This window comes from Gavialis gangeticus, unplaced genomic scaffold, assembly GCF_001723915.1.
Source record: "Gavialis gangeticus isolate Ggan-Ray unplaced genomic scaffold, GavGan_comp1, whole genome shotgun sequence".
In the NCBI taxonomy this organism is placed as follows: Eukaryota; Metazoa; Chordata; order Crocodylia; family Gavialidae; genus Gavialis; species Gavialis gangeticus.
In genome coordinates, this window is record NW_017729024.1 from 2,258,077 (window position 1) to 2,282,596 (window position 24,520).

At 43.2% G+C, this 24,520-nt stretch overlaps 1 protein-coding gene across 3 annotated transcripts in view; it reads right to left on the minus strand.

The window, feature by feature from the left end:
- The window catches only part of SNCAIP (synuclein alpha interacting protein), an 85,030-nt gene that overhangs the window by 22,069 nt on the left and 38,441 nt on the right, over positions 1-24,520 (minus strand). For all 3 annotated transcript variants that reach the window (XM_019516823.1, XM_019516824.1, XM_019516825.1), the window contains 4 exons: positions 23,754-23,933; positions 21,614-21,727; positions 12,693-12,818; positions 6,185-6,354 (listed from right to left, as the gene is read on the minus strand). In XM_019516823.1, coding sequence (XP_019372368.1) covers positions 6,185-6,354; positions 12,693-12,818; positions 21,614-21,727; positions 23,754-23,933 — 590 coding nt within the window. The remainder of the gene's footprint in view (positions 1-6,184; positions 6,355-12,692; positions 12,819-21,613; positions 21,728-23,753; positions 23,934-24,520) is intronic.

Sequence of the window (24,520 nt, forward strand, 5' to 3'; positions counted from 1 at the left end):
CTTGGACACCCGGCTCCCCTCCCCTCTGAGTCTTCAGCGCTTCTCCAACTATCCTCCTTAGCTCGTTGAAGTTCGCCCTCCTAAAATCTAGGGCCACCACCTGACTGCTTGCCTTTGCTACCTTGCGCTGAATGGTGAATTCTAGCAGGCAGTGGTCACTGTCGCCCAGGGGGTCAAGCACCCGCAGCCCCCTCACCAGGTCGTCGCCTGTGGCCAACACCAAGTCCAACAAGGCATCCCCCCTGGTGGGGCTGTGCACCTCCTGGGTTAGATGAAGGTCCTGGACTCTCTCCAAGAACCTGCGTGAGCGCTCGGACCTGGCTATGAGCGGCTGCAGCAGGGCGTGCCAGCCATGGGGCAGGTAAGGGGCTGCTTTTCCCTGCACTCAGCACCAGCTACTTCCCTGCTGGCGAGCAGGGGGTCAGGACTGCACGCTGCCCTCTGCCTGTACTGTGGGGCTGGGGGCACTGGGAGTGAACAGGAGCATGGGGCCCACACCGATGTCCAGGGCCCAGCACTACCAGGGCCCAGAGCAGGGGTACAGGATCCTGGCCAGCAGGGGCTCTATGGAGCCAGGCCAGCTCCCCCCTCTCCCTGCTGGTGCAGCTCAGCCTGGCTCCACAGACCCCTGCTAGCCCATGCCCCGCTCTGGGCCCCACAGGCTCTGGCCCTGGGACATTGGTCCCAAGATGGTGACCAGGGGGTGTCAAGGGGCGGGGCTACTCATGCAGCCCTCGACAGCTTGCCAAAACTGGGTAAGCAGCCCTTCACCTGAAATAATTGCCTGCCCCGATCTACACCCAGGCCCTCTGATATCACTGTATCTGCTCTGAAGAGAATACTCTCAAGTCCCACATATAACCAAGCTAAAAACTGCTACTACCTAGCAAGAGTACTCCAGCAGAGAAATGGACCACATTTTTCAATGACCTACACAAATGTCCCACATAATACAATGCACAAGGAAAACCTCTGCCAGTTGCACAGTCCTTGTTTCACATACCATCCCACACTGTTATCTATAAGAAAGATAATCAAACAATTACAGCATATAACTGAAGAGGACTACATCTTGAGAGAAATATTCCCTACCGTTTAACCTGGCTTTCAGCTAAACTTCCCATCTTGCCCACTTCATCACTCCCTGTCGATCAACAAATGCCAAATGGAACAAGACTCTGCCTAGACAACAAATGCAAAGCCTGCCAACACATCTCTACCATTACCACAATCAATCCACCACACGACGAAAGTATCAGAGTCCATATATCCTACAAGTCTACTGCAGAATCTGATCCTTCTCATCCACTGTACCAAACTCTTTCATAGAAATAATGAGAGTGAAACAACTACTATACTCCAGAATAAATTCAGTCAGAAAAATGATAAAGGACAGAAACACCCAATCACCAGTGAGAAAATATTTTACATGGAATAACAGTTCCATCTCTGACCTCATAGTCCTTGTACTCAGGAGAAACACAGACAGTACTTTCAGAAGATAGGTTTGGGAACAAAAATGTATAACTTTACCAGGCTTTAAAAACCATGAATTAAACAAAGAACAATGGTTTTATGCTCATTATAGTTTACATGCTCCTTCTACTAACCTCTCTCTATTTCCCTTCTGAATAGTCTGATTCTTTGACATAGGGTTATTTATTTCAACTGTCTAAGCCTGTAGTTATTTCTGCTCAACTCTCTTTGCTTCACATATTTACTGCCCTGTCTTCCCTTCTTTAACTGACTAGTTTCATTTGTATCTTCTTCTTCCCTTGCTTGCCCTGCTCATTTATATAGTGGAGTTAACCACAAATCGTTGTTTATCAATACTGTAGAAGGGTTGGAATGTTTTTGTAGCCAAGATAATTCACGAGAGATGCAAGAAGCAAGGCTTTTTAATGATATCTTCTATTGGACCAACAGGCTTGAAAAAGGACACTTGTACCTGAAAACTTATCTAACATCTCACTCAGATATGCAGCTGCTCCCATAAAAGATATTGCCAGAAAAACGTTGCTTTTTTTTTCTAAAACCAGGCATTTAGCTGAGGTTTTATCTGCTCCTTTCCTGGACCCAAGGAAAAGTACTTTGTGCCTGGAAGCACAACTATGTAGCTGGTTCAAGAACACATATTACCAAACAAACTCTCTTCTCACCTGTTTCCTGGACTATCATGGCTATATAACAACACTATAACCCTGCTACAGCATATCTGCATGTATAATTTAGAAGTTACAGTACCGTAACTTCTAAAGCAATACCTTGTAAAAGCACTGTAATGAACTGCAGTGTTAAATACACGTTGACTCAGTAAACTTACCATGCTGTGCGGCTCTGGGCAGGTAGCCTCTTAAGTTGGGAGCAGCATAGCACTTTGGAGCCGTGAGCAATCTAATTAGCCCATGGGTAAGTTAACTGACCCTGTCATTCTGCCATGATAATTACAGTCTGCCTAAACCACAAAACAGATGTGGCTATACTTCTTTTGGTTTAAGAGGCAGCCTGTGCAGAACACCTCAGCATGCCTGAGGGCATTATGGTTGAGCATGCTAACATTACTGCGTAGATATGGTCTCCCATAGTCAAGTGGCCCACTCCTGAGCTAATTAGCCTGCCTGCAGTGCTGTGCCAACCCAGCTGCACTGCTTCTGGTTCAGCCTGTATGGACAAGCACAACATGCTCAAGGGAGCCACTGCCAGGCATGTTAAGTTTGCTATATAGACAGGGCCTTATTTATTAGCTTCCATTTAGGCCAAATTCCCTCTGAAGTCAATGGAAACTGTTGTTGTGGGCCCAGCTTGCTCCTTAACAAATCAGTTTAGTTTGATTCTAATGGGAATAATCTGAGTCTCTAGTCTAGACTGTATCAAAATACCTTTCAGTGTCCTCAGGTCAATTTTTGCATTTAATAAAGTCCAATTTATGCAACAGAAAACAACAAAAGGAACACGTTAAGGAAACAAATGATGGATAAATATGTTAACATTTTCATTACATATCTTTTTATCCTTTATATAAAATTGAGAACTGCAGAAAACAAACAGTAAAACTATAGGGCTTCATTTTATATTACAACCATTTTATTTAGCTACTTTAATCTGCACAAAATTGCAAAAATCATTCTTACAAAATTTCAGCCAAATCCTTGAGAATGTAGATGAAAAAAGGGGAACAAAACGACAATCTGTTATTTTTTTTAAATTAAACTATGTAGTCTATGCTTCACTAACAAGAGAGTATTTTTGTCCTTATCTTCCGAGTAAAGATCTATTATGTTTTTAGGCAAAAGGTTTATTTTTGAGGAAATCACTGACTGATTCACTAAGGCCTTGGCCAGCCAAACATAAATCGTGGAATAATTTACATTGGTTTTGCATACTAATTTAATTTTGTGTACTGATGCTATTGCTAGAAGGCAGAGGATCCTTTAGCAAATGGCTACTGTGGGATGTACATGGACAGAAATTTATACTGGTATAACTTACATCACAGGAGCTTTATCCCAACTCATTTGGTTGTTTTTCTCCACAGGATGGGGCAAAACTGGTTTAGTTTTATGGGTCTGTGTCAGTTGTCTGCTACTTTATACACCAGCATAAGGCTACTACACCAGTATAAACATCTTACACATCCATGCCCTAATATTTTAAGAGCCATAGTAGCCTTAGGAAGTACTAACAATGCATTTTTGGCATTGTGAAAAAAAATTGTCACCCATCACATGGGTATCTCATGGGTATATATATTTTTTGCTTCTCACTCTGAGTTGATTGTAGTTTCTGTAGCTAGACAGCGGGTAGTTGGCTCTGTCAGTCTGAAATCACGCATAAGGCAAGGCAGAGTGGGACCTTAGAAACTGTTTCAAAGAGGCATAAGCTTTTGTAGATCACAACCTACTTCATCAGAGTAGATTGCTGCCTATGAAAATGTATACCTTCTCAAACAGCTTCTACTTTGCCACCCTGCCCCTCCTATAGTTAGGAAGAGAGGTAGTGTGGAATTTTTATCTCAAAGTTGAAAGTACTTTCTGTCAATTCACTTTCCTTTTGATCTCAAGCAGAAGGAATCTTCTTGGGTCTCTTCCTCTTCTGGGCTTGATCCTGAGCAAAGGCTTTTCTGAAGATGAAAGTGAGAGATGCATTTCTGGCTACTATTTATTTCCTTTTTCCTGATGTTAAAGTTTCTCTCTCTAAAGAGAAACTAAGATCACTTCAGAAGTTTCTTTGTATGTTTTATTTTGTGTTATTAGTTCACTTTGCATCAAGGAGCCATTGAATGCTTTCTCTGGATGTGCTTTTTCTTAATACTTCTGTTATTGTAGGACATCATTACCTGCTGTAGCATTTCCATGAAGGGTCTTGTGTGCAGGTACCAGACAGTATATCTAGTTGCAGCACAATCAGACTGTACTGAAACATGTTTCACCAACTCTGTGCACTAATTCCTGAACCAGAAAATTAGTGTCATGCCTTCTATTGCATAAGCGTGCTCAGAGGGACACTTATTCCTATATGATGAAGAGCACTGCTTGTTAAGCAGAAATGCTCTAAGGTCTGCAGCAGCTTGAGTGAGTTCAGGATTTTCAGGGAGCATGGGGAAAGCCCAGCTGGGACTCTGTAAGCTGCCTGCCCTTGTTTGATGCAGGTGAAGGAAGGTTGGGAGGCAAAGGAGGTTCTTAGCCTCCTTTTGTCTCCACCAAAACACAGGCCAACCATGGACCAAAGTAGTGTCCAGTACAGAACAGAGTAGCCATGATGCTGGATGAAAGAATCTCACAGGGACCCACCAGTCAACCCAGAAAGAGTCCCTGGAGGGAAGCCCCTTCTTGCTCTGCATGTGGACTGTGGGGAGAGAGTGGAAAAGAGACAGCAGTCAGCTTCATGCCACAAGCAGCCTAGCCTATGACAGGGTGAAACCTGGAAAATTTATGGCTTTCATTTACACTTCTTGTTTCTATTCTGGTTTGGGTTTCATGAAAATATAATGCAAAATATTATATAATAATAATAATAATAATAATAATAGAATGAAAGAATGAGTTTTCAGTTTTCTTGTTCTCTGTATGCATGCATGTATGTTTGTCCATATATGTAAAAACTTAAAATATAATTTAATACAAGAAAAGTACACACATGAATTGTACGCATGTATATATGCAAAACCTAAATGCCTCAAATGCAGTAAAGTATTTTGCAAGATAAAGACTAGCTGCTATTTTAGTCCTTTTGTTATATAAAAATTACGAGGAAGATACACATATTTACAGCCAAAGAAAAATAAATAATAGTTCTTCTTTTAAAGACAAAATTTTCAAGATGAAGTTTCCAGTTAATCATGGAACTTTGTTACCCACACCATGATGTGGTACGTGTATAAAACAGATATGGTCTGCATTAAAGACAGGGTTTTCAAAAAGTCCCTGCTGGACTAATTTCATTGTACTGCAGTCAATAAGAGTTTTACTGTTGATTTCAGTGGGAGCCAAGTTAGACCAATGATGAATGTTTCTGAAAATTCCACCCTAAGTGGTCATTCATAGTCTCATTCATAATAACTGCAAACAAAACAGATGACCAATTATACACTTCACATTCTGAGAAGTTAGGCGCTATATACTTAATTAATTAGCAAAGAGTCATACTACGGCGCTCAAACTAGCTCATATAAAGGAAAAACAGAACATTCAACATTTCCTGAGTAGCCCTTGCAGGTTTTGGGAGCCTTCCAAGTACCAAAGACCTTCTAAATATTATTTCCATTATTCCTCCCAACATCAACATCCAACACTGTAGCTGGGAACAGCCATTTCAGTGCTTATGAATACATGTTATGTGAACAGAAAATATGAATAGCAATAATGATGTCCTGGCATTTTCAAAGTGAGAGAGAGAGAGACAATTACTTACCTTAATATGAATGCATGGATATTTTGACAAAAGCCAGAAAACTTTCACAAAGAGAGCTGCTGAACAGCTAAGCAGTTAAAAAATGAAGGAATAGTTGAAAACAAGCTGGGAACAGTATGATGGGTGGAGTAAAAAGAGGTACACATAAATTGCCAGACTGTGTGTAAGCAGCAAAAAAAAAAGGAATTATTAAAGCCTGAAAGTGAGGGAGAACCCAGGTGGAAGAACAATTGTAGTGTAACCAGCATCCCACTAATATGAATGAAAAACTCACTCCTTCAGTTGTTTAGTTAGCTTCACAACCTGAGATGCCAATGACATGCATGTCTCCACAACGACCAAGTAACGGGAACACATGGTGTGCCCATGTCGCTCAGCACTTTGTGAAGGTTTTTCTCCAGCATGGTTTTGCATAGTGACGTTTGCTCCATATTCAACCAATGTCTGCAAAGATGTAGAAACAAAATTAGTAGCTGTAAATGTCTTTAAAATGGACTATACTGTACTATAAATGTAAGACTGAGATCTTCAGTTTACTGGGAACCACAGTTATTTTAGACACCTTGTGTATTTAAAACTCTAGTTTTAGGGACTCAGTTTTGGAAACCTTGGTCTAAACCAGTGGTGCCCAACCTTTTTGAATGTGGGGCTGGATCATAAACTTTTTATCACCCAGTGGGCTGGCAAGCCATATTCAAAGACCTCACAGGAAGCGGTGAAATTCAGCACGTGAAATTCTATGGCCCATGTTACACCGGATGTCAGACTGGATGAGACAGTATCTTACAAGAGTGCCACAGAACTTCTCGTCGCTTCTACCTTTAATGGGGTCCTTTCGAGTTATAAGAACAAAGCTTCTAATGGATGCACAGGAGGAGCCGGGCGAGGGCCGTGGCGCTGCAGCCCGCATGTGCCAGGCTCTACAGGTGGAGCAGCTGCAGGGTAGGGACCCAGGCCACCCAAGCCCCCCGCCCTGGGCCCTGCTGCGCTTTGCAAGCCCGCCTGGCAGCTCCCAGCCCAGAGCCAACAAAAAAAGGGGCTTCCTCTGCCGGGGAGGGAGGAGGCAGAGGTGGTGCAGTGAGCCTGGGCCGGCACCATGCACTCACACGGGAACCTGAGAGCCGGGAATGGGGCAGCACCCACGCAGCCCCCCACTGCAACTTCTCCGCCTGCCACCGGGAAGATGAACCATGCAGGTGAGCATGGAGCAGGGCAAGCGCGGAGGCCCTGGGATGATGCCTCCTTCTCCCCCACCACAGCCCCAAGGGGCAGAGCCAGGTGCAAGCGGCAATTTAGCATGGGGGGAGTTGACTGGGGAGGGTCTGGTGGGTTTTGTCCCCGCTCCACTCGCCCCGCTTGTGCCCAGCCAGGCTCTCCTTGCCGCCCACGGTGCTGGCCAGTGCAAGCTCTGCCCAGGACCCCCCTGCGCTGCACCGATGACCCGTGCTTTTGCTGCCGGCTACTCCTTTTCCAACATGCACTGTGTCAGCAACGTCAAGTTGACGCGGTGCGAGTGGGAACATTATCTCTTCCCCAGCCCTTCAGCAGCCATTAGGAAGCTGCTGAGGGGCTGGGGGAGGGACAAGGGGTGGGAACGAAAGTGAACAGTGTTTACTTTCGTTTCCTGTCATAGCACCTCGGGCCTCAGAAAATGGCTTGGCCACATGGTGGCCCACGGGCTGTATGTTGGACAAGCCAGGTCTAAACTGATTATTTTCAAGAATCAGTTGCATGAACCACTTCAGAGCAAGTCAGAGCCTCCACCTTGTATCTTCAACTCTAATGATGAGGAGAAGGGGTTATTTAGAAGAGTGCTATTCCTTAAGTTGATTATAAAAGCATATTTTTCCTTCCTCTTTTTTCAGTCCTAGGGAAAACTTGATTATTGCATCTTTTGCTATTTTCTGTACACAGCATAACTTTTATAACCGATACACTGGTTCAATAATCAGATCAGTACTGATATAAAGAAAACTGCCTGTATCGGATATTGGCCTGATGGGGCCGATAAATGCCTGCGCTGTGCACAGCCGCAGCGCAGCACTCAGGCAGTGAGGAACAAAGCCGGTAGTATGGAGATCTATCTCCAGCTTGTAAGTCTGGTATGGTGGAAAGGGAGGAAAGGGGTGTGGGGGTGGTGCAGATCAATGCCCTCCATGGTGAGGGAGGGGGCAGGGGCAGGTGCTACCCTGGGGTGGGGCCAGAACCATGGCTTCATGGCGCTTGGAGGGGGGGGGGAGGGGGCTCCCACCACTTCTTGCGCCTTGACAGTGAGTGTGCCTCTGGACCCACGTGAGGCTGGGCAGGGCTGGCTGGAGCTGGGGCTGAGCAGGGGCTCTTCTTGGAGTGGGCGTAGGTAGGATGCTACATCCATCCCAAATTTTGCCTCTGCTCCACTCCCAGCACCGCCACTGCCTGCTGCCCGACAGCCCTGGCTTGTGGGTGGAGGTGGAGTGTTCAGCCAGGGCTGGAGTGGGCAGCTGGAGGTGGTGACGCTGGGAGCGGAGCGGTGGAAAGATTTGGGGTGGATGCAGCATCCCCCCTGCATCACTAGCACCTGCTATGAACCCAGCCCCCAACGAGAAGAGCCCCACACAGCCCTGGCTGCAGCCTGCCCCGTGCAGATCTGGGGGGGCATGTACCCCCCCCCCAATGCCTTTCCAGGGTGAAAGCAGTGATGGGAGTTGCCTCCCCACCCATGAGCTACGGCTCCGGCCCCACCCAGGCAGCACCTGCCCTTGCCCCCTCCCTCACCGCAGGGGGCATTGATATGCACCCCCCACCCCCATGCCCCTTCCCTTTAACCACACCGGACTTACCAGTTGGAGGCAACTGTATCAGAAGTCAGATCAGTATTGGCTGATATGCCTTCTGAAATATTGCCTATCGGTATCAGCCCCAAAAATCTCTATCAGTGAACCTTTAGTTTTAAATCCAGATTTGTACAGCATGGTTGGCACCAGTGAATAAAACCAGAGAGCTAGCTTTTGGATATCTACCAAGTTTATTTTGTGACAATACAATACCTTCTTTTAAATATACTTGTATCAAGTTGGTCTTTCTCTGCAAATGATTAAGTGGCTCAGATTTAAAAAATGCCCTTATTCTGAAATTAGTGACCCCCTTTCTGGCTCACCTGGGAATTTCCCAGGCACAGGAGAATCCCTGGGTATAATAAACATCAGCAAAGCAAACTATGTGCTATTCCCTTGGCCTATAGGGTTTTTTGGGGATGGGCAATATTGCAAATCCACTCAAAGAAATCTAGCATAGCACAATTTTCCTTTAGCAAAGCTGTGCTTTTTAAAAGAAAACAAAAACAAAAACACTATACATTTATTATTTTAATCAGTTTTTCAGATGCTGAACAAAGATTTACTGTTCTGTAATTGCCAGATTTGTCTTTTCTGCCTTTTAAGGTCACTGCAGCTATTCCCAACTTCCAGTCCTCTGGTCTAGTCCTCTAATGAAAGGCAGCAGTCCAATGCCTGGTTGGTAGCTAATGGAATCCCAGACTCCACCAGTTTTACTCTTGGGAGGACTATTTGTTTTGTGAAAATGGGGAGCAGGATGAGTAAATTTCACCCCCTTTGAATCTGGCAATAATATAGATGAATTCTAGGTGCACAGCACACAACGTTCTCAACCTAAAAGCATCTGGAAAGTTGCTAAGCACTGTAGTATGAGAGCAATATACCTAGTTATTTCCCAAAGTCAATTTGTTGTTGGAAGGGGGTAACAGACCTCTCTGGTGTTGTTTAGCAGGTGACAGCCCAAGTACAGATGAGCATGGGGCTCCAGGAGAGAGAGCTGTGTGGGGAAGACGTATGTTTGGGTCTAGGGGGGGACCTCAAAAGGTATGGTTAAATTCAGGGATATATTCATGCTGACCCTTTGAACCTGTCAGGCCTTGATCATTTAGAATTATTATTTATGTGCATTGTGGTAGTGTGTTGGTTGGGGTGTAATTGAGCTTGGCAATTTACAGACAAATGCACTGATCAGAGCATGTTGTTACGCTGCTACGAATTAATATAATTTTTCAAGATGGTTACAAGCAATTAGTATTTTAAAAAGCATGCACAGTGTGCAGATGATGAAAGAATGTTCCTGGCTTCTTTTGTTGACTCATGTGATTATACCTTGGATGCTGGCCGCCCCCCCACTCACCTTTTTTTTTCCAAAAACACTAATAGGACACTTAACTTATGGCAAATGCAGCTCATTATCTTGTCTAGAAGGAAAGGAGGGACAGAGCTGCCCTGCTGATTAGAAGAATCTTGGGTCTAAGGCCAGGAGGGAAATTTTTACACTTCAGCCCAAAGCTGTTCACATTGATTATTTTGGGCTCACTTGTTTATAAAGCCAGCCACCAAGAAAGGAAAGATTTTGAACAGAGGTATGGAGTGTGCTGACTGTTTTGGAACATGCCTGTTGCTCACAGCATTCCACAAGAGATAACTGCAGGACTGAAAGCCTGAGAGACTGCCTATACCTTATATAACCTTTTTCCCTCTTACTGTTGCCTCTGGCTTTCTAAGCACAACTATCTCTTACTTTTTACATCATTTCTTGCACTTTGTTTTAAAATAAAATTGTAAAATCTCTGGGGCAGGGGATTGTATTAAGTTACATGTTTTCATGGATCCTGCCATTGGCTCTGCTTGTAAAGGTAGAGCATTGTAATTATCTCATAATAAATAATGATTTTAATTTGCTGGGGTTAGATTTTTTTTGTATTTATCCCCAATGGCTTCATTAAAACAGTTCATATCTTTCTTGTTTTGTTTATCCGTTATTAAAAAGTAGAACATTTATTGTTAAAAAAAAAAAATCAGCACGGTTTATTAAAGTTAGGCCCCTTCTACATATTCTATCTATTACGCAATTACCTTGTTAACTGTGCAATAAATTTAGGACTGGCTGCATGTGCAAATCAACTATGGGGCTTAAAAAGGTCCAACCAGCTATGAAGCAATTGCTTACAAATGTGTAATAACTTTATACGTAGATGGTTTTTATTCAGCTTTAATTTGCATGTATAGGGAGTCTGTGGCTGGGAGACTGCAGCTGCTGCCATCTCCCAGCCACTGAGGAGCACAATTCCCCTGAGGCTAGGAAATTGCAGCTGCTGTAATCTTGCAGGCATTGCAGTCTCCTAGACGGAGGGCGCTCCACATCCCCCAGGGCTGGAGGATCGCAGAAGTACCTCACAGCTGCCAGAGCTGAGAGTCCTGCTACTGACAGGACTCCTGGTCCTGCATATGCTCCATGGCTTCCAGGGTTGAGTCCCCACAGTTAATGGGACTCTCAGTCCTGGCTACGCAGGTACAGACTGTCAGGTGCAGGACTCTTAGCACTGCCTCTCCACTGAGAGGTGGGGCCATCATGAAATACCATGAAATCAGCTCTGCATGTTGCAAGTGGGCTGCAAAGTAACTCTGTCTTACCACTATCTAAGTAGACCTCTGACAATCATGCCTTCTGCATGTATGTATAGCATGTATACATGCCTTCTGCATGTATAACATGGAAGGAGATGCGTTGTGGGATTGTGCATTAGATCTCATGGCACTTTTACCAGCACGTGTAAAAAAGCCTCAAAGCTGTTTCCTTTTGAAAAACTTTCTACAGTTGGTTTAATTTCATTTATAAGCATGTATATGAATCGTCACCATTTAACTTAACATTATTTGCTAGGTACTTCTTTCAGCTACTGTACAGCTCGAAGGGACACTGTCAAATTTGATAACCTTAAATTATGACAGTATTGCCAGCTGGTAGATCCTGCACATTTTGCATTTCTTACATCTGTTTTTTTCTAAATCATTTTTGCAATTGTCTTAAAACTTAAGACAATGTTAGCACATATGTGCTGAGAATCTCAGAGTAAGTTGTACAGAGTCTTACCTGATATCTTTCAAAGGGCATGAACAGGCATTTATTGCTAGTAGTGGGAATATCTGAGAAATTTCTACCACTGGAAATCTTTCCAAGAGAGGGAGTGTACAGGCATTTCAGCCTGCAGCCACTCTCCCTCCCCTGCTATCTGCCCCTGCCCCACACCAGGGTGATTCTGGTGTGGGGAAGACATAGGGAACAGCAGCTACCTCACTCCTCCTGGTCCCCAGTAGGGAGTAAAAAGGCAGAGAGAGATCCCCAGTACCTTCCCCAGACTGTGATCACCCTAGGCTGGGGAAGGCATGGAGAGCAGGGAAGACGAAGTGGCTGCAGGCTACAATGCATGCATGTTTCCCTTCCAGGAAAGATTTCTGGTGGTCTTTGGGAGGGAAGGATGCAGCAGGGCTGTCAGACCAGGGTATTTTTTACAGGTCCAAGGTGCCATGAGCTTGACATTGGGGAGCTTTTCTCTGATGCTGGGCTCACAACACCTGGGATCTTTAAAAACTAGGCATGCACCTGGGAGCCATGACTGAATGCCCATCCCTGGGCTCTGTAAATCTGACTCTGGAGAGAGGATCCCCAGTGTTAGACTCCTGGTAACCCCACGGTGTAGCAGGGGATGGAGGAACTCTTTCATCTCTAGTATCTCATGCTGGATGCCTCTTTCAGCTGGCATTTATTTGGGGACAGGGGGCTGATCTCTTCCCAGGTACCTTCACCAGTTTACAGAAGCATGATATATGTGGAGCTAGGGCTGAGGGAACTCCCCCCACCTCAGGAGTTATCACCTTTTTTAACCTATAGAAACTGTTAAGGGTTGCTACTTTCCAATTTTAAATTTAAATTAGATCTTAGAAATAAATGTGTTGGTACTCTACCTGTATACACCCTAGGTAACCATGTTGGGCTGCTACATGAACGGCAGTGTTACCATCCTGGTCAGCTTCATCCAGTGATATTCCTTGCTCTTGCATAAACTGAAGAAGCCAAAGCAGGATTTTCTCCTGGGGCAAAGAAAAGTAACAAGAGTTAAGAAAGAAACAAAGAAAAGCTGTAAGTCTTCCTTGCAGACCAGCTATCATTAATGCTTGCTGTTACTTCCCACCATAACACCCTGTTTTCAATTGCTTATAACTCTGCCAAGCTTTACCAAGGATTGGTGTTTGCCTCGAGCTGATTTTTTTTAGAAAACTTGAGCCAGGAATTCAGCTGTTTACAAGAATAAGGTAAGGGGAAGAGATGATTTGGTTTGCCTAAAGCCTGAGAGACAAATGTTTCTTTGAAAAGCATTAGGTTTGAAGCAGACTTAATGTGGGAGGATAGCCTTTTTTTTTTTTTTTTTTTTGAAGGATACACCTTATGTCAGCCCCTAATGTGTGCAGAATTGGTGAACTGCAAGTCTTTGAGAAATAGCAGTTCACAGACGCACAACACCATCTTCTTGAACTTCAGCAGATAAATTCCTCACAGATTCCATCACCACTTTAGCCCATGACCAGGTTGGGCCTGGCTGAGAACCAAAACTAAAAGCAGGGGCTTTGTCTCCTCCATGATTTCAATGAGGCTCCCGCCCAGCTGAGAAGTAGGGGAGGGAGAGAGTGGCAGAACTGCGGAAACTGGAATTGTATGGAGAAAAAAAAACCCTCTGGGACTACAACCGAGGAGGAAGAGCCAAGACTGGTCAGAGAAACTGGGTCTGGAAATCTTGGAGGAAAAAAGAGGGTGGGAAGGGGACATTTGGACAGGAAATGAGTAAAATGAAGATCTCAGATGAAGCTGGGATTGTCTAGGAAATGGGACTCGGACTGAACCACTGGGGTGAGAGGAGAAGGTACAAGCAAATATCTAACAAAGAAGTTAGTTTGTGGGTATGAAATAGAATTGAACAGAAAAAGCATATAATTGGAAGGAACCAGGGCTGAGTGAGGTCATGATATTATACCATTGTTATACATACATACATACATAGGGCCTGAATTTAGATTGCACAAAGAGCCCTAATTCTGGCATTTCCTGTTGATTTTGTAATCTTAAAAATGCTATTTTAAAACAATTTGCTTTGTTTTCCCCCTTTTTTGTAATATACATTTACAGCTGATTTATTTCATAACACCAAACAGTTTATATACTTGTACAGCAAAAGCTGTGTTAACTGGCACTTTATTAGCCGGAAAACTCTACTAACAGGCATCCAAGGGATGCAGCAAAAGCGAAACCGGAAGTACCACTTCCAGGGGACTTCCGGTTTTGCCACCGCAAGCTGAGTTTTTCTTTGTCACTTCTTTGGTCCACAGCCTCGGGCAAAGCAGCCTGCATGGGGCCCCCCTCCCTATCCCCCGGCACACTGACATCAGGAAGTGCACCAGACGGTGCACATTTGATTAACCAGCATCCCCCATTCCTGGGGGATGCCGGATAACAGAGCTTTTACTGTAGTTAGGTTGCTTTATTTTGTTTTATTCCCACATCAAGATTCTTTGGGTCATTTGTTCTACATTGTAGCAAGCTTACATGCTTCCTTAGATTAAATTTGTCTGTGCCCTTCTGAAAGTACTGAAAATCTGCAATAAAACTACAAATTAAATTAATTATAAACCTCCCCCCAGCAAACCCTTTTAAATTACAGTTGATTACAGGAATGTTCTTTGCTTTTTCATCTCAGTGGTGACTAAATGATTCTCTTTGGTTGAAGACTGTTTTGAATAAAAATGTTTTATTCATTGTTGTTGTTTTGTTGTTTTTTTAAACTTTTTCCATTTACATTTTTAAAAAGTCATCTTGGCTTCACTGCTCTGCATTATTTTACAGTCATATAGGACTTTAATTCCAAAGAGTTTTACAGATTACTGCCCAAATCAATCATACACCTACTTATGTACATACTTAACCTTTAGCACTTCAGTATCTCCACTGAATTCAGTACTTACACAACACATTTGCAGGACAAGACACATGTATATACACAAGTGCTGACATGTAACCACCTTGGGGACTAAGGCCAGAAACAGTTACATAGGGAAACTAAGGATTTTGAGGACAAGACCCACTTCTTCTGGAAAGTACCAAGAGCTTTAATGTCCAAGCAGAGCAAATGGTCTCCCTCAAAATCATCCCAACTCACTTAGCCACCTGGATCTCAATTTATTACTTCAGACGGTCAGCCCATCTGGAATGTATCTTCTTTATCTTTCCCCTCAAGTGTTATCTTTTCCCTCCCTTTTTTATGACACGGTGAGAGGAAGGGTACTTAATCTTTCTCCTTAGCTTTGCTCTGATTGAAGTAGTACAGGGGAGATGACTCCAGATTCCCTGTACAATTCTCTTTTGAATAATTTCTAGCATGCCTTTGGTGTTGGACAGCAATGAAAATAGACTACACTTTCTCTGGGTGATGGCTTTTGGCTTATTTAGCATTAAAATCTACACATATTTTAGAGAAATGCTTGCGTAAAATTAAAAGAACTGTAGCTTACAAATGTATGTATAATTTCTCTGGTACATGTAAAGGGCCTACCTTTGGAATCTGGTTTCCAATTTTGTACCTAAAATCATAATTTGTATTGTGCCGATTATAAGTCACCTCATTGCTTCCGAAACTTGAGTAGGTAGAAGGTTAAGGGTAATCTTGGCAATTTTTTGAAAAATAGCTGACTGTAAGTATACCACTAAGGTTGAGGCCCATACAAATTTGGCCCCTTGTTTTTAATTCTGGGTAACTTGATTTTATTCATGAGGCAAGACATACAAACTGCATCAGGAACAGAAGGCCTCCCCCCATCCAGGAGAGTGCTCTCTTCCTTGGGCTACAGAAGTACTCTTCATCATGCTTACTTGCCTTCTGACCCCATGAGTCTTCACTCTGGGCTGCCCAATAGCTTAGCTTCAAGAGGGGAGGGGGTTAATGCTCTCAGCACTGCCTAGTGCATGCTTTGGACAAGTTCCTGTGAAACAGGAGATGTGGGTTCAATCCACTGAGCACAAGGGAGGTGTCTCAGTTCCTGAGCAAATACTTTTTGCCTCAACAGTGTGGTGGTTAAGGTGGACACTGGCATCATAATGACCGGTTGCAAAGCTTCCTCACATGTATGAACGAGCTCTACTTGACTCAAGAAGAGTATGTGCTGACAAGAGGTAAAGCATTGCTGGACCTGGTACTTGCCAAAGGGGATGATCTAGTCAGTGACGTAAGAATCAATGGAAAGCTGGGTGATAGTGACCACGAGCTGATCACCTTTACTATCCATCGCAAAGCTGGCAAGTCAATCAGCAATGCAGAAGTCCTTGACTTTAGGAAAGCTAACTTTGACAAGCTCAGGAGGCTCGTTGTCAAGGCCCTAAGGACCATGACTTGACAGGAAGAGGAGTCCAAGATGAGTGGTTGCTCCTCCAGGGAGCAATCCTGACAGCACAAGGTGTCGTGCATCCCATTTTGGAGGAAGGCTAGCAAAAGGGCACAGCAACCCCCTTGGCTCATCAGGGAACTTGAGAACTCCCTATGCCTAAAAAGAGAGACTTATAAAGGATGGAAGGCTGGAATAACCACCAAGAAGGAGTACTCAGTACTGGTCCGTGCCTGCAGGGAGCGGACCAGGAAAGCCAAGTCTGCAACTGAACTCCATCTGGCTTCTCATATCAAGGACAATAAAAAGTCCTTTTTCAGATATGTAGGGAGTCCGAAAAAATGCAAGGGCAACTTTGGACACCTGCTGAACCAAATGGGACAACTGATAACCGACACCCAGGAAAAAGCCAGCCTGCTTAATGGGTACTTCACGTCAGTCTTTCATCAGCCCAAAGGGACCACCCTGCCTAGCATAACGTGGGACGACCAGGGTGAGGGCATATTTATACCCAGCATCAGTGTAGACCTTGTAAAGGAACATCTTGAGAGGCTGGACATCTTCAAGTCAGCTGGTCCTGACAGATTACATCCTAGAGTACTCAAGGAGCTGGCAGGTGTCATAGCCCAACCATTGGCAAAACTATTTAAAAAAACCTGTGGTGCTCAGGCAAAGTACCTGAAGACTGGAAGAAGGCTAATGTGGTGCCCATCTTCAAGAAAGGGCGGAAAGTAGATCCTGGGAATTACAGGCCAATCAGCTTGACCTCAATCCCCAGTAAGATTCTGGAGAAAATTTTTAAAGAGACCCTTCTTGATAAGCTGGCTAATGGCAACATCCTGAGGGACAGCCAGCACAGGTTTTTCAGGGGTAGGGCTTGCCTGACCAATCTCTTCTCTTATGACAAGGTAACATATCACCTAGACAAAGGAGAAGAGATTGACACCATATATCTGGACTTTAAAAAAGTGATCTGGTGTCCCACAACCTCCTCTTGCAAAAACTGGCCAACACTGGCCTTGGCTACATCACAGTCTGACGGCTGGGGAATTGGCTCCGAGGTTGGACCCAGAGAGTAGTAGTCAATGGAAGTGAATCATTATGGCACTCAATGACCAGTGGTGTCCCCCAAGGCTCTATGCTTGGACTGGTTCTCTTCAACATTTTTATCAACAATGCGCACTGGTCAAGTTCACCGATGACACTAAACTTTGGGGCATAGCGTCCACACCTGAGGATAGGCTGGTGATCCAGGCTGACTTGGATAAGCTTAGTAAGTGGGTGGATATAAACCTGATGATGTTCAATACCGAAAAATGCAAGGTACTCCACCTTGGGGTGGGGGGAGGAGTGACGACACCCCGCAGCATGCTTATAGGCTCAGCAGTGCTATGTTTGCTAGCACCATGGCTGAAAGACACTTGGGGGTCACGACTGACCACAAGATGAACATGAGCCACCAATGTGATGTCACAGCTGGTAAAGCAAACAAAAAAGTCTGGCTTGCGTCCACAGATGCTTCCCAAGTAAATCTCAGGACATCATCCTCCCGCCGTACTCGGCCTTGGTTAGGCCGCAGCTGGAGTACTGCATCAAATTCTAGGCTACACAATTCAGGAAGGATGTCAACAAGCTTGAGAGAATCTAGAGGAGAGCCGAGCACATGATTGGGGGCAAGAGAACAGGCCTTATGATGAGAGGCTGAGAGCCATGAGACTCTTCAGCCTGGAAAAGCGCAGGCAGGGGTGACCTGGTGCCTGCCATTAAGTATGTAAGGGGTGCGCATCAAGATCTGGGGGACTGTCTGTTCACCAGAGTGCCCCAACGGATAACAAGGACCAATGGTCAAAAACTCCTCCATGACTGTTTTAGGCTGGACATAAGGAAAAACTTCTTTATGATCTGAGCCCCCAAGGCCCGGAATAGACTCCCTCCAGAAGCGGTACAGGCACCTACTCTGGACTTTTTCAAGAAATGTTTGGATACTTATCTTGCTGGGATCCTTTGACCCTAGCTGACTTCCTGCCCCTGGGGGAGGGGGCTGGACTTGATGATTTTCAAGGTTCCTTCATAGCCCTAATGTCTATGAAAATCTATGAAATCGTGTCAAAGGTGGATCCTTCCCTGCGTTTGTTTATACTAACATCAGTGTTGATTTCTGTCAGATGGATACATGCCCTTTAAGGAACTGGATCTAAATAAGACATCTCCCCTCTTAACCAGCTGGAACCTGACACGATGGACACACCAAAGTATGCGCTGAAGTACTCAATGAGATAATGGAGACCCCCTCACTGGGTCGAGCAAGATTAGCTTCTGTGAGGTCAAGGGCTTCCCACTGAAACAATGCAAGAGCTATGCATCTCCCCTAGGTTGAGTGTTCTTCTGCACCTGATGCATATTTCTGGGGTGAGTGGAAGGTAAAATCTAAGACAGGTAGTCATGGGCCTTAGTGCCTTTGGAAAATGAAGATTCTTGTAAACAGGCATATTCTTCAACTAAATTAAATTCAAAGAAAATCTATTTATAAGAACCAAATAAAGTAAAATGATTAATGTTTGATACACATCAATTATATATTGTAGGTATCAATCAGTTATCAATTATGTTTGATGATCTCAAGGCTTGTTATTCTCATCTTGAAATGTCTAAGGTTAACCTACCCATATAGAACTGTGGGGCTAGTTTAAAAGAAAAACCAATACAAGAAATTTAAGAAGTGCCCTAAACTGGTATTTTAAAATGATGTTACAGCATGCTTCAGTGATATTGCAGATTTTTGTTCTGTACAGCTAACTTCTTGAATAGAATGGATAGTTGGATGGATGAGCAAAGGGCATTTTTTATTATTAATTGGAATAAAAACAAAAGATTAACACTGTGGAGCTTTCAGACTGCATCTGTAACTGGACCCATTACTCTCATTGACTAATTTGGCTATCTTACCCTGTATTGGTTTAAGAGGGATATTGGGTTTTCTAAGGGTAGACTTTGGGATGACGGCATAGGATGCAATCTATTTAATGCCTTAGAATCCTGTAAGGGTGACACAGAGGCTTTGACACAAATGGTCTAATCCTTGCACTGCTCGTTATAAGCAATATTTACTGAAGAAACAAAATGGTACGTATGCCTTGTTCTGGAAGAAATAATGAATGTTCTGAATCCATTAGAAAACTATTCAATGACAGTTCTCCCTTGCAAAAATATTACCCTTGTAATTCTGCCAAGGCCAGCATTTACACAGGTTATCTTCTGAATCCATAATTGTTGAATAAATTAAAGTTTCTTGGATAGCTAACTGTGCATTAGAATCTTTCAACTTTTTCTCCCCTTACCAGGGTTGGCTACAATCTTTATAGAAAATGTCTGGTTTCTTTTCTGTCTCAACATTCTTTCCAGTTTGCAAGATGCTTATGGAATTAGATCCTTTTTAAAAAAAATGTATTTCATGTGAAATGTACTTGACATTCAGATGACTGCAGAGGTTTGGCAATATTTTTTTATTACTTTTCCTAGTTTCAAGCTTGGTTGACTGGGGCTGGTCACTATAAATTGGTGTAAGCTTCTACTCTGCTCTGAATAGAGCCTATGACAATGTAGCAGATCCTCTACTAGTATAAATCAGCAGCTCTGTGAAAATCATTTGGATTCTAATAATACTGCCCTATATACTTAGTCTAATGCTACCCTACTTAAGAGTTTCATGTTTAATGTGATTTGAACACTGCTATTAATGTAAATTCATACTTCACTTCTTTTCTTGGGTTTTCCCTGTAGCATCCACCCTTATTCCTTACATTCAAAAAGTGAGAATAAAGCACCAAAGGAAGTCACACCCCAAACTGCCTGGTATCAGTTAGCATTTCAGGCGGGGCCCTAATTCTTACCAACAGAGATGGCTAAAAAAAAAGAACCTTGTCATAAAAGCCACTATGTATTGATTCTGCTGTCCTATCATTACCCATTCTAGAGGACTAATTTTTTTGTTAGAGTGACTGATTATTTTTTTGAGAGAGCACAAAAATAACCAAGGGGAAAAATGATGTTGACAATAAGGGTGAGCTGCCCACAAGCGGAGCGGTTCCTGGGTTGGGGTGGGGGGAGGGACGCGAGGCTGGTGCCTGCCTCTGCGGCAGTGGCAGCGCCGCCCACAGGTACCCGGCTCAGGTAGTCCCAAGCGGCACCGCAGTTGCAGAGGGAAGCACCAGGCCCCTGCGCAGCTCAGGCAGGCAGGCTCCAAGGAGGGGAAAAAAAAAAAATAAAGAGAGGTTGGTTCACTTCTTTTCTTGGGCAAAATCTGCTTTCCTAAGGTGCTGCCAGGCTGCCTGCAGGGCTTCCTGCAGAGCCAATGAGCTGCACAGAGCCCGGTGCTTTGCTCCACAGCTGTATGGACAGCAAACTAAAACTCCACAGAGTTTTAGTTTGCTGCACCCCAAGTCACGTAAGGCACATTACGCTGCCAAATTTCCTACAGTGACTGGAATTAATGTGCAATATGCTGCTGAGGTGTGTAAACACCAACACCATTAAAGTGGTGCAAAAGCATTTAGCCCGCTTTAAAGTGTTGTGTACGCTTGTCCCTCATTTAATCTACACACGGCCCAGAATTTCAATGGACTGCTGCTCGTCTCTAACGTGCACTGAAGGAAGAGGGGGGTGGCAGTGGTCCATCTTCCAAAGAAACCAGAAGACTACTATCTTTCCCACAAGGTCAATACTCTGGTAGAACTAATAAAGGGTTTCTTGGATGGATTTACTGCAGGGTCATTTTGAGGAAAGTGGACTGTCATAACCTACAGTTACAGTTTCACCCATATTGTTTGGTTTAGTTGTCATAATCATTCAAACGTTGTACTTTGAGGTTCCCTATTACTGGATTTATGTGGAGTTTAGGTGCAGTAAGGGTGAGTTTACAACACACTTTTACAAGTTATTCTCAATTAAACTGGCTTGATTTAAACAGATGCAGTTCATGTTTCCCTATACCCCACATCACTGCCAATACACTGAATTCCCAAACTATCACATTTTACTGAAGTATTCTGGCTTATTGTCTCCAAAAAAGGAGACTATCCCAGACTGCTGAGTGATTTGGGGATGTGGCCAAGAAATCCCCCAGGGACTATGAAGAGATGACTAATCTCTTTTATGAGAGTTTCCAAGATTGAAAGAAAAGAGCACTAATCAAATGTGACACCTAATTGTACTGGCAGCTAATAATTATAGCTTGACAGTAGAAATTCAGAGGAATATAAAGGTTAAATCACCCTGATTATTAAGGACTTTTGTGGGGGCCTGCTAGATATGGGGTGAAAAAGAAAGCTCGTACTTAAAAAATGAACATATATGCCATTAGAACGTGTTTGTTATGAACACTGCAAAATGGAATTCTTGTGTCACCATTCAAATCAACTTCTTTTACAAACTAAAAACACTGATTTAAAATGGAATCATACCTGACCATAACAACCTGCATAATGAATAAGGCTTGGGTGATCTTTAGAACAACTCAATTCGGCAATAGCTTCCGTTTCACTCACCATCCACCGTACACACTCCAACTGACCGTTCTAAATGGAGGAGAGGAAGAGTTAAAAAAAAATCCAGCTGCTTCAGATTCAAAAGCATTATCTACTAAACAGCAAAAATTCCATCAGAATCACTTATACATTGTGACTGCCACATAAATCATTCCGATTTTTTCCAAGGTTGTTTCTACATCAGCCAATAATATGCTTTTGTATCCTGGTGCCCAGGACCAATTACAATTTGGCTACTGGCAATGTTCTCCCTACTTAAACTTACCCTACAGTTTTAGATGAACAAACTGTTCTGCCTTTCCCTCCTAAAATCAGCTGTAGGGAGTTCCTGACATAGAATAGTTACTGAAGAGCAATTCATATGGGGTTGCCTTTCAAGAGTAAGTGAAGCAATATTTACATGCACATTGCACAACGTGCATTTTTCAGAATGTAAAATACTGCTTGTGTTACTCCTCTCACTACTCCCCAAAATTTAGTAGATAGTGGGTGAATCTCCACATGCCCTTTACTGCAGAGTAGATTAATTAGCTCCACAGCAAAGTGCCACCATCTACACATGCACTGGTATTGGTCGCAGTAAATTAATTAACTATGTCATATGGTGGTATCCTCTCCAACAGTACCGTCTTACAATGGAGTACTTACATTTACGTGTAGATGGTGACAGGGACTGGTTGGGATGCAAGGGTGCTAAAGTGCAGGGGCTACCTAGTCCTGCACTTTACCATCTTTGTGCCCCAGCCAGCCCCTCTGCCACCCAGTGCCACCACCTGAAGCCTTGAGCTGACCCCCCAGGGTTTCTATCAGCCTGAGGCTGCTCTACCCTGGCTCAAAATGTTGCAGTCCCAGGCACAGGTGTAGACACTGTGCCTGGGAGCAGTTGACTCTGGCCTTTTGACCTTTTGTATTTATGTCTTTGTTGTCAAATAGCTAAAGGATACTCTGTACGTTATTCTTGTTGAGTATCTGTATTATTATGGCATCTACGATAACTGTAGCAATGGATTAAGACACCACTGCTAAGAAGAAAGAGATCAGTGCAGCTAGGATTCTGAAAACTAGGAAAACCAATTAACTACCAATGGCACACGGACATGAAGTTCATCTCTTAATCTGAAAGATGACACTTGCTAAAATACAATGCTTTTCTGATGCTATAATTGGGATACTGGTTCACTAAAAAGGCTAATCTCTTGAATTCTCAAAGATTTTTTTGCAGTACAGATCTTGCCAGGCCTGTATCAATTACCAGACTTTTCCTATGAAGAACATTAAAATAACCACGGAAACAAACTCTTGTATAGTATTTCCCATTCCCAAGTTTCTTGCTGAGGTACCTACTGAAAGTGACTGCATTAAACCATATTTACTAAAGACCATAAAAATTGTTCAATTGTAAACTTTCCTGTGCACCACTATACTTTAGTGCAGCACAGTCATGCTTTCCTATATAGCAGAATATCCTGGAAGTTTTAATTTATTCTCACATGACATTATTTTCTGTAGTTTCTGACAGGTTGCATACTGTGCTATTTAGAAGGTAAATGTTAAGTGAGGTTTGATACTCCGGTCTGCTTTGGATGACTAAGAAGTGTCAGCTTCAGATCTGGTACCTTTAAAAAAGTTTTAGAACCAAGCAAAAAGGACTTTGAAAACACTCTCTCACACTCATTTTAATGATATACTCGTATTAGTAAAAAAAAACAAGACACCATCATGACGAATAAAGGAGTCCTTTACTCACAGAAATTCTAATGCGAATAACCGAAAATGGTATAAATACAAAATTCAACAGTCTTTCTTTAATGCCCAGAAATTTAACTGATTTAAAGTTAGGCTAATGTATCAACCAACAATCACCTATGAAACGAGCAATGGTTTATGAGAAATAAATTCTTTAACAGTACCACATTTTCATTTGCTTTTGTGATATCAGTCAACTTTAGAAGTATCCTTTCTACGCCCATTTTTTACCCAATTGAATGAAAAGGTCTTGAAAAGTAACATCCTGTTGATTATTGACAGCCATCATGGAGCTTTAAAACCAAGTTACCTTTATTGCTAACCCAGCTGGAGTTAGTTGTTCAGTGTTCCGTTCATTCAAACAGTCTTCCCCCATCAAAGAAGTGAGATGCTGCAAACATTCAGCATGTCCCTGTGATGCTGCTATGTGCAAGAGATTGTTGTTATTTTCATCATGAATTTTGTCCAAATTGTCTGCTGCCAGGTGTGGCTGTGCAAAAAAAAAGTATGAAAAAGGTGAAAAATCAGTACATCACATGTGCAAATTAGAAATGTAAGCTTCATGGTTCAACATACAAGGCAAACAGTTTGTGAGAACACAAGGAAATGCCCCTGCATGTTCTACTTGTCCATAATAGGGATTTTATACTTTTCCTGTAAACAAGCTGAGACTGGCCTATATTAGAGACAGGGGTCACATCTACACATTCATTAATGCACCTTAGATATTGCACATTTAGTTTACTACTTCCTTAATAAAGCACTAGCTAAATATGCAGTACCTAAAATTACTGTACAGTAGCGCCAGCGCATGGTTATTTAGCGATGCTTACAGTACACTAGACTAATAACTCTGTGCAGTACGGTATTAGCACTGTTTTTGCTGTGACATACTACTGTGCACTGTTATTAGGCCAACGTGCAGTAAGCATCTCGTGTTGATGCGCCCAGGATAAAGGACTAGATAGTGGTTATCTTGTTGATATCAGTCTCATGCAATTACTATGAAAGGTCATGTTTTGTGACACAGTCTCTTGGTATTATTTTGTCAAACAAAATAAAACATGCATATATTTT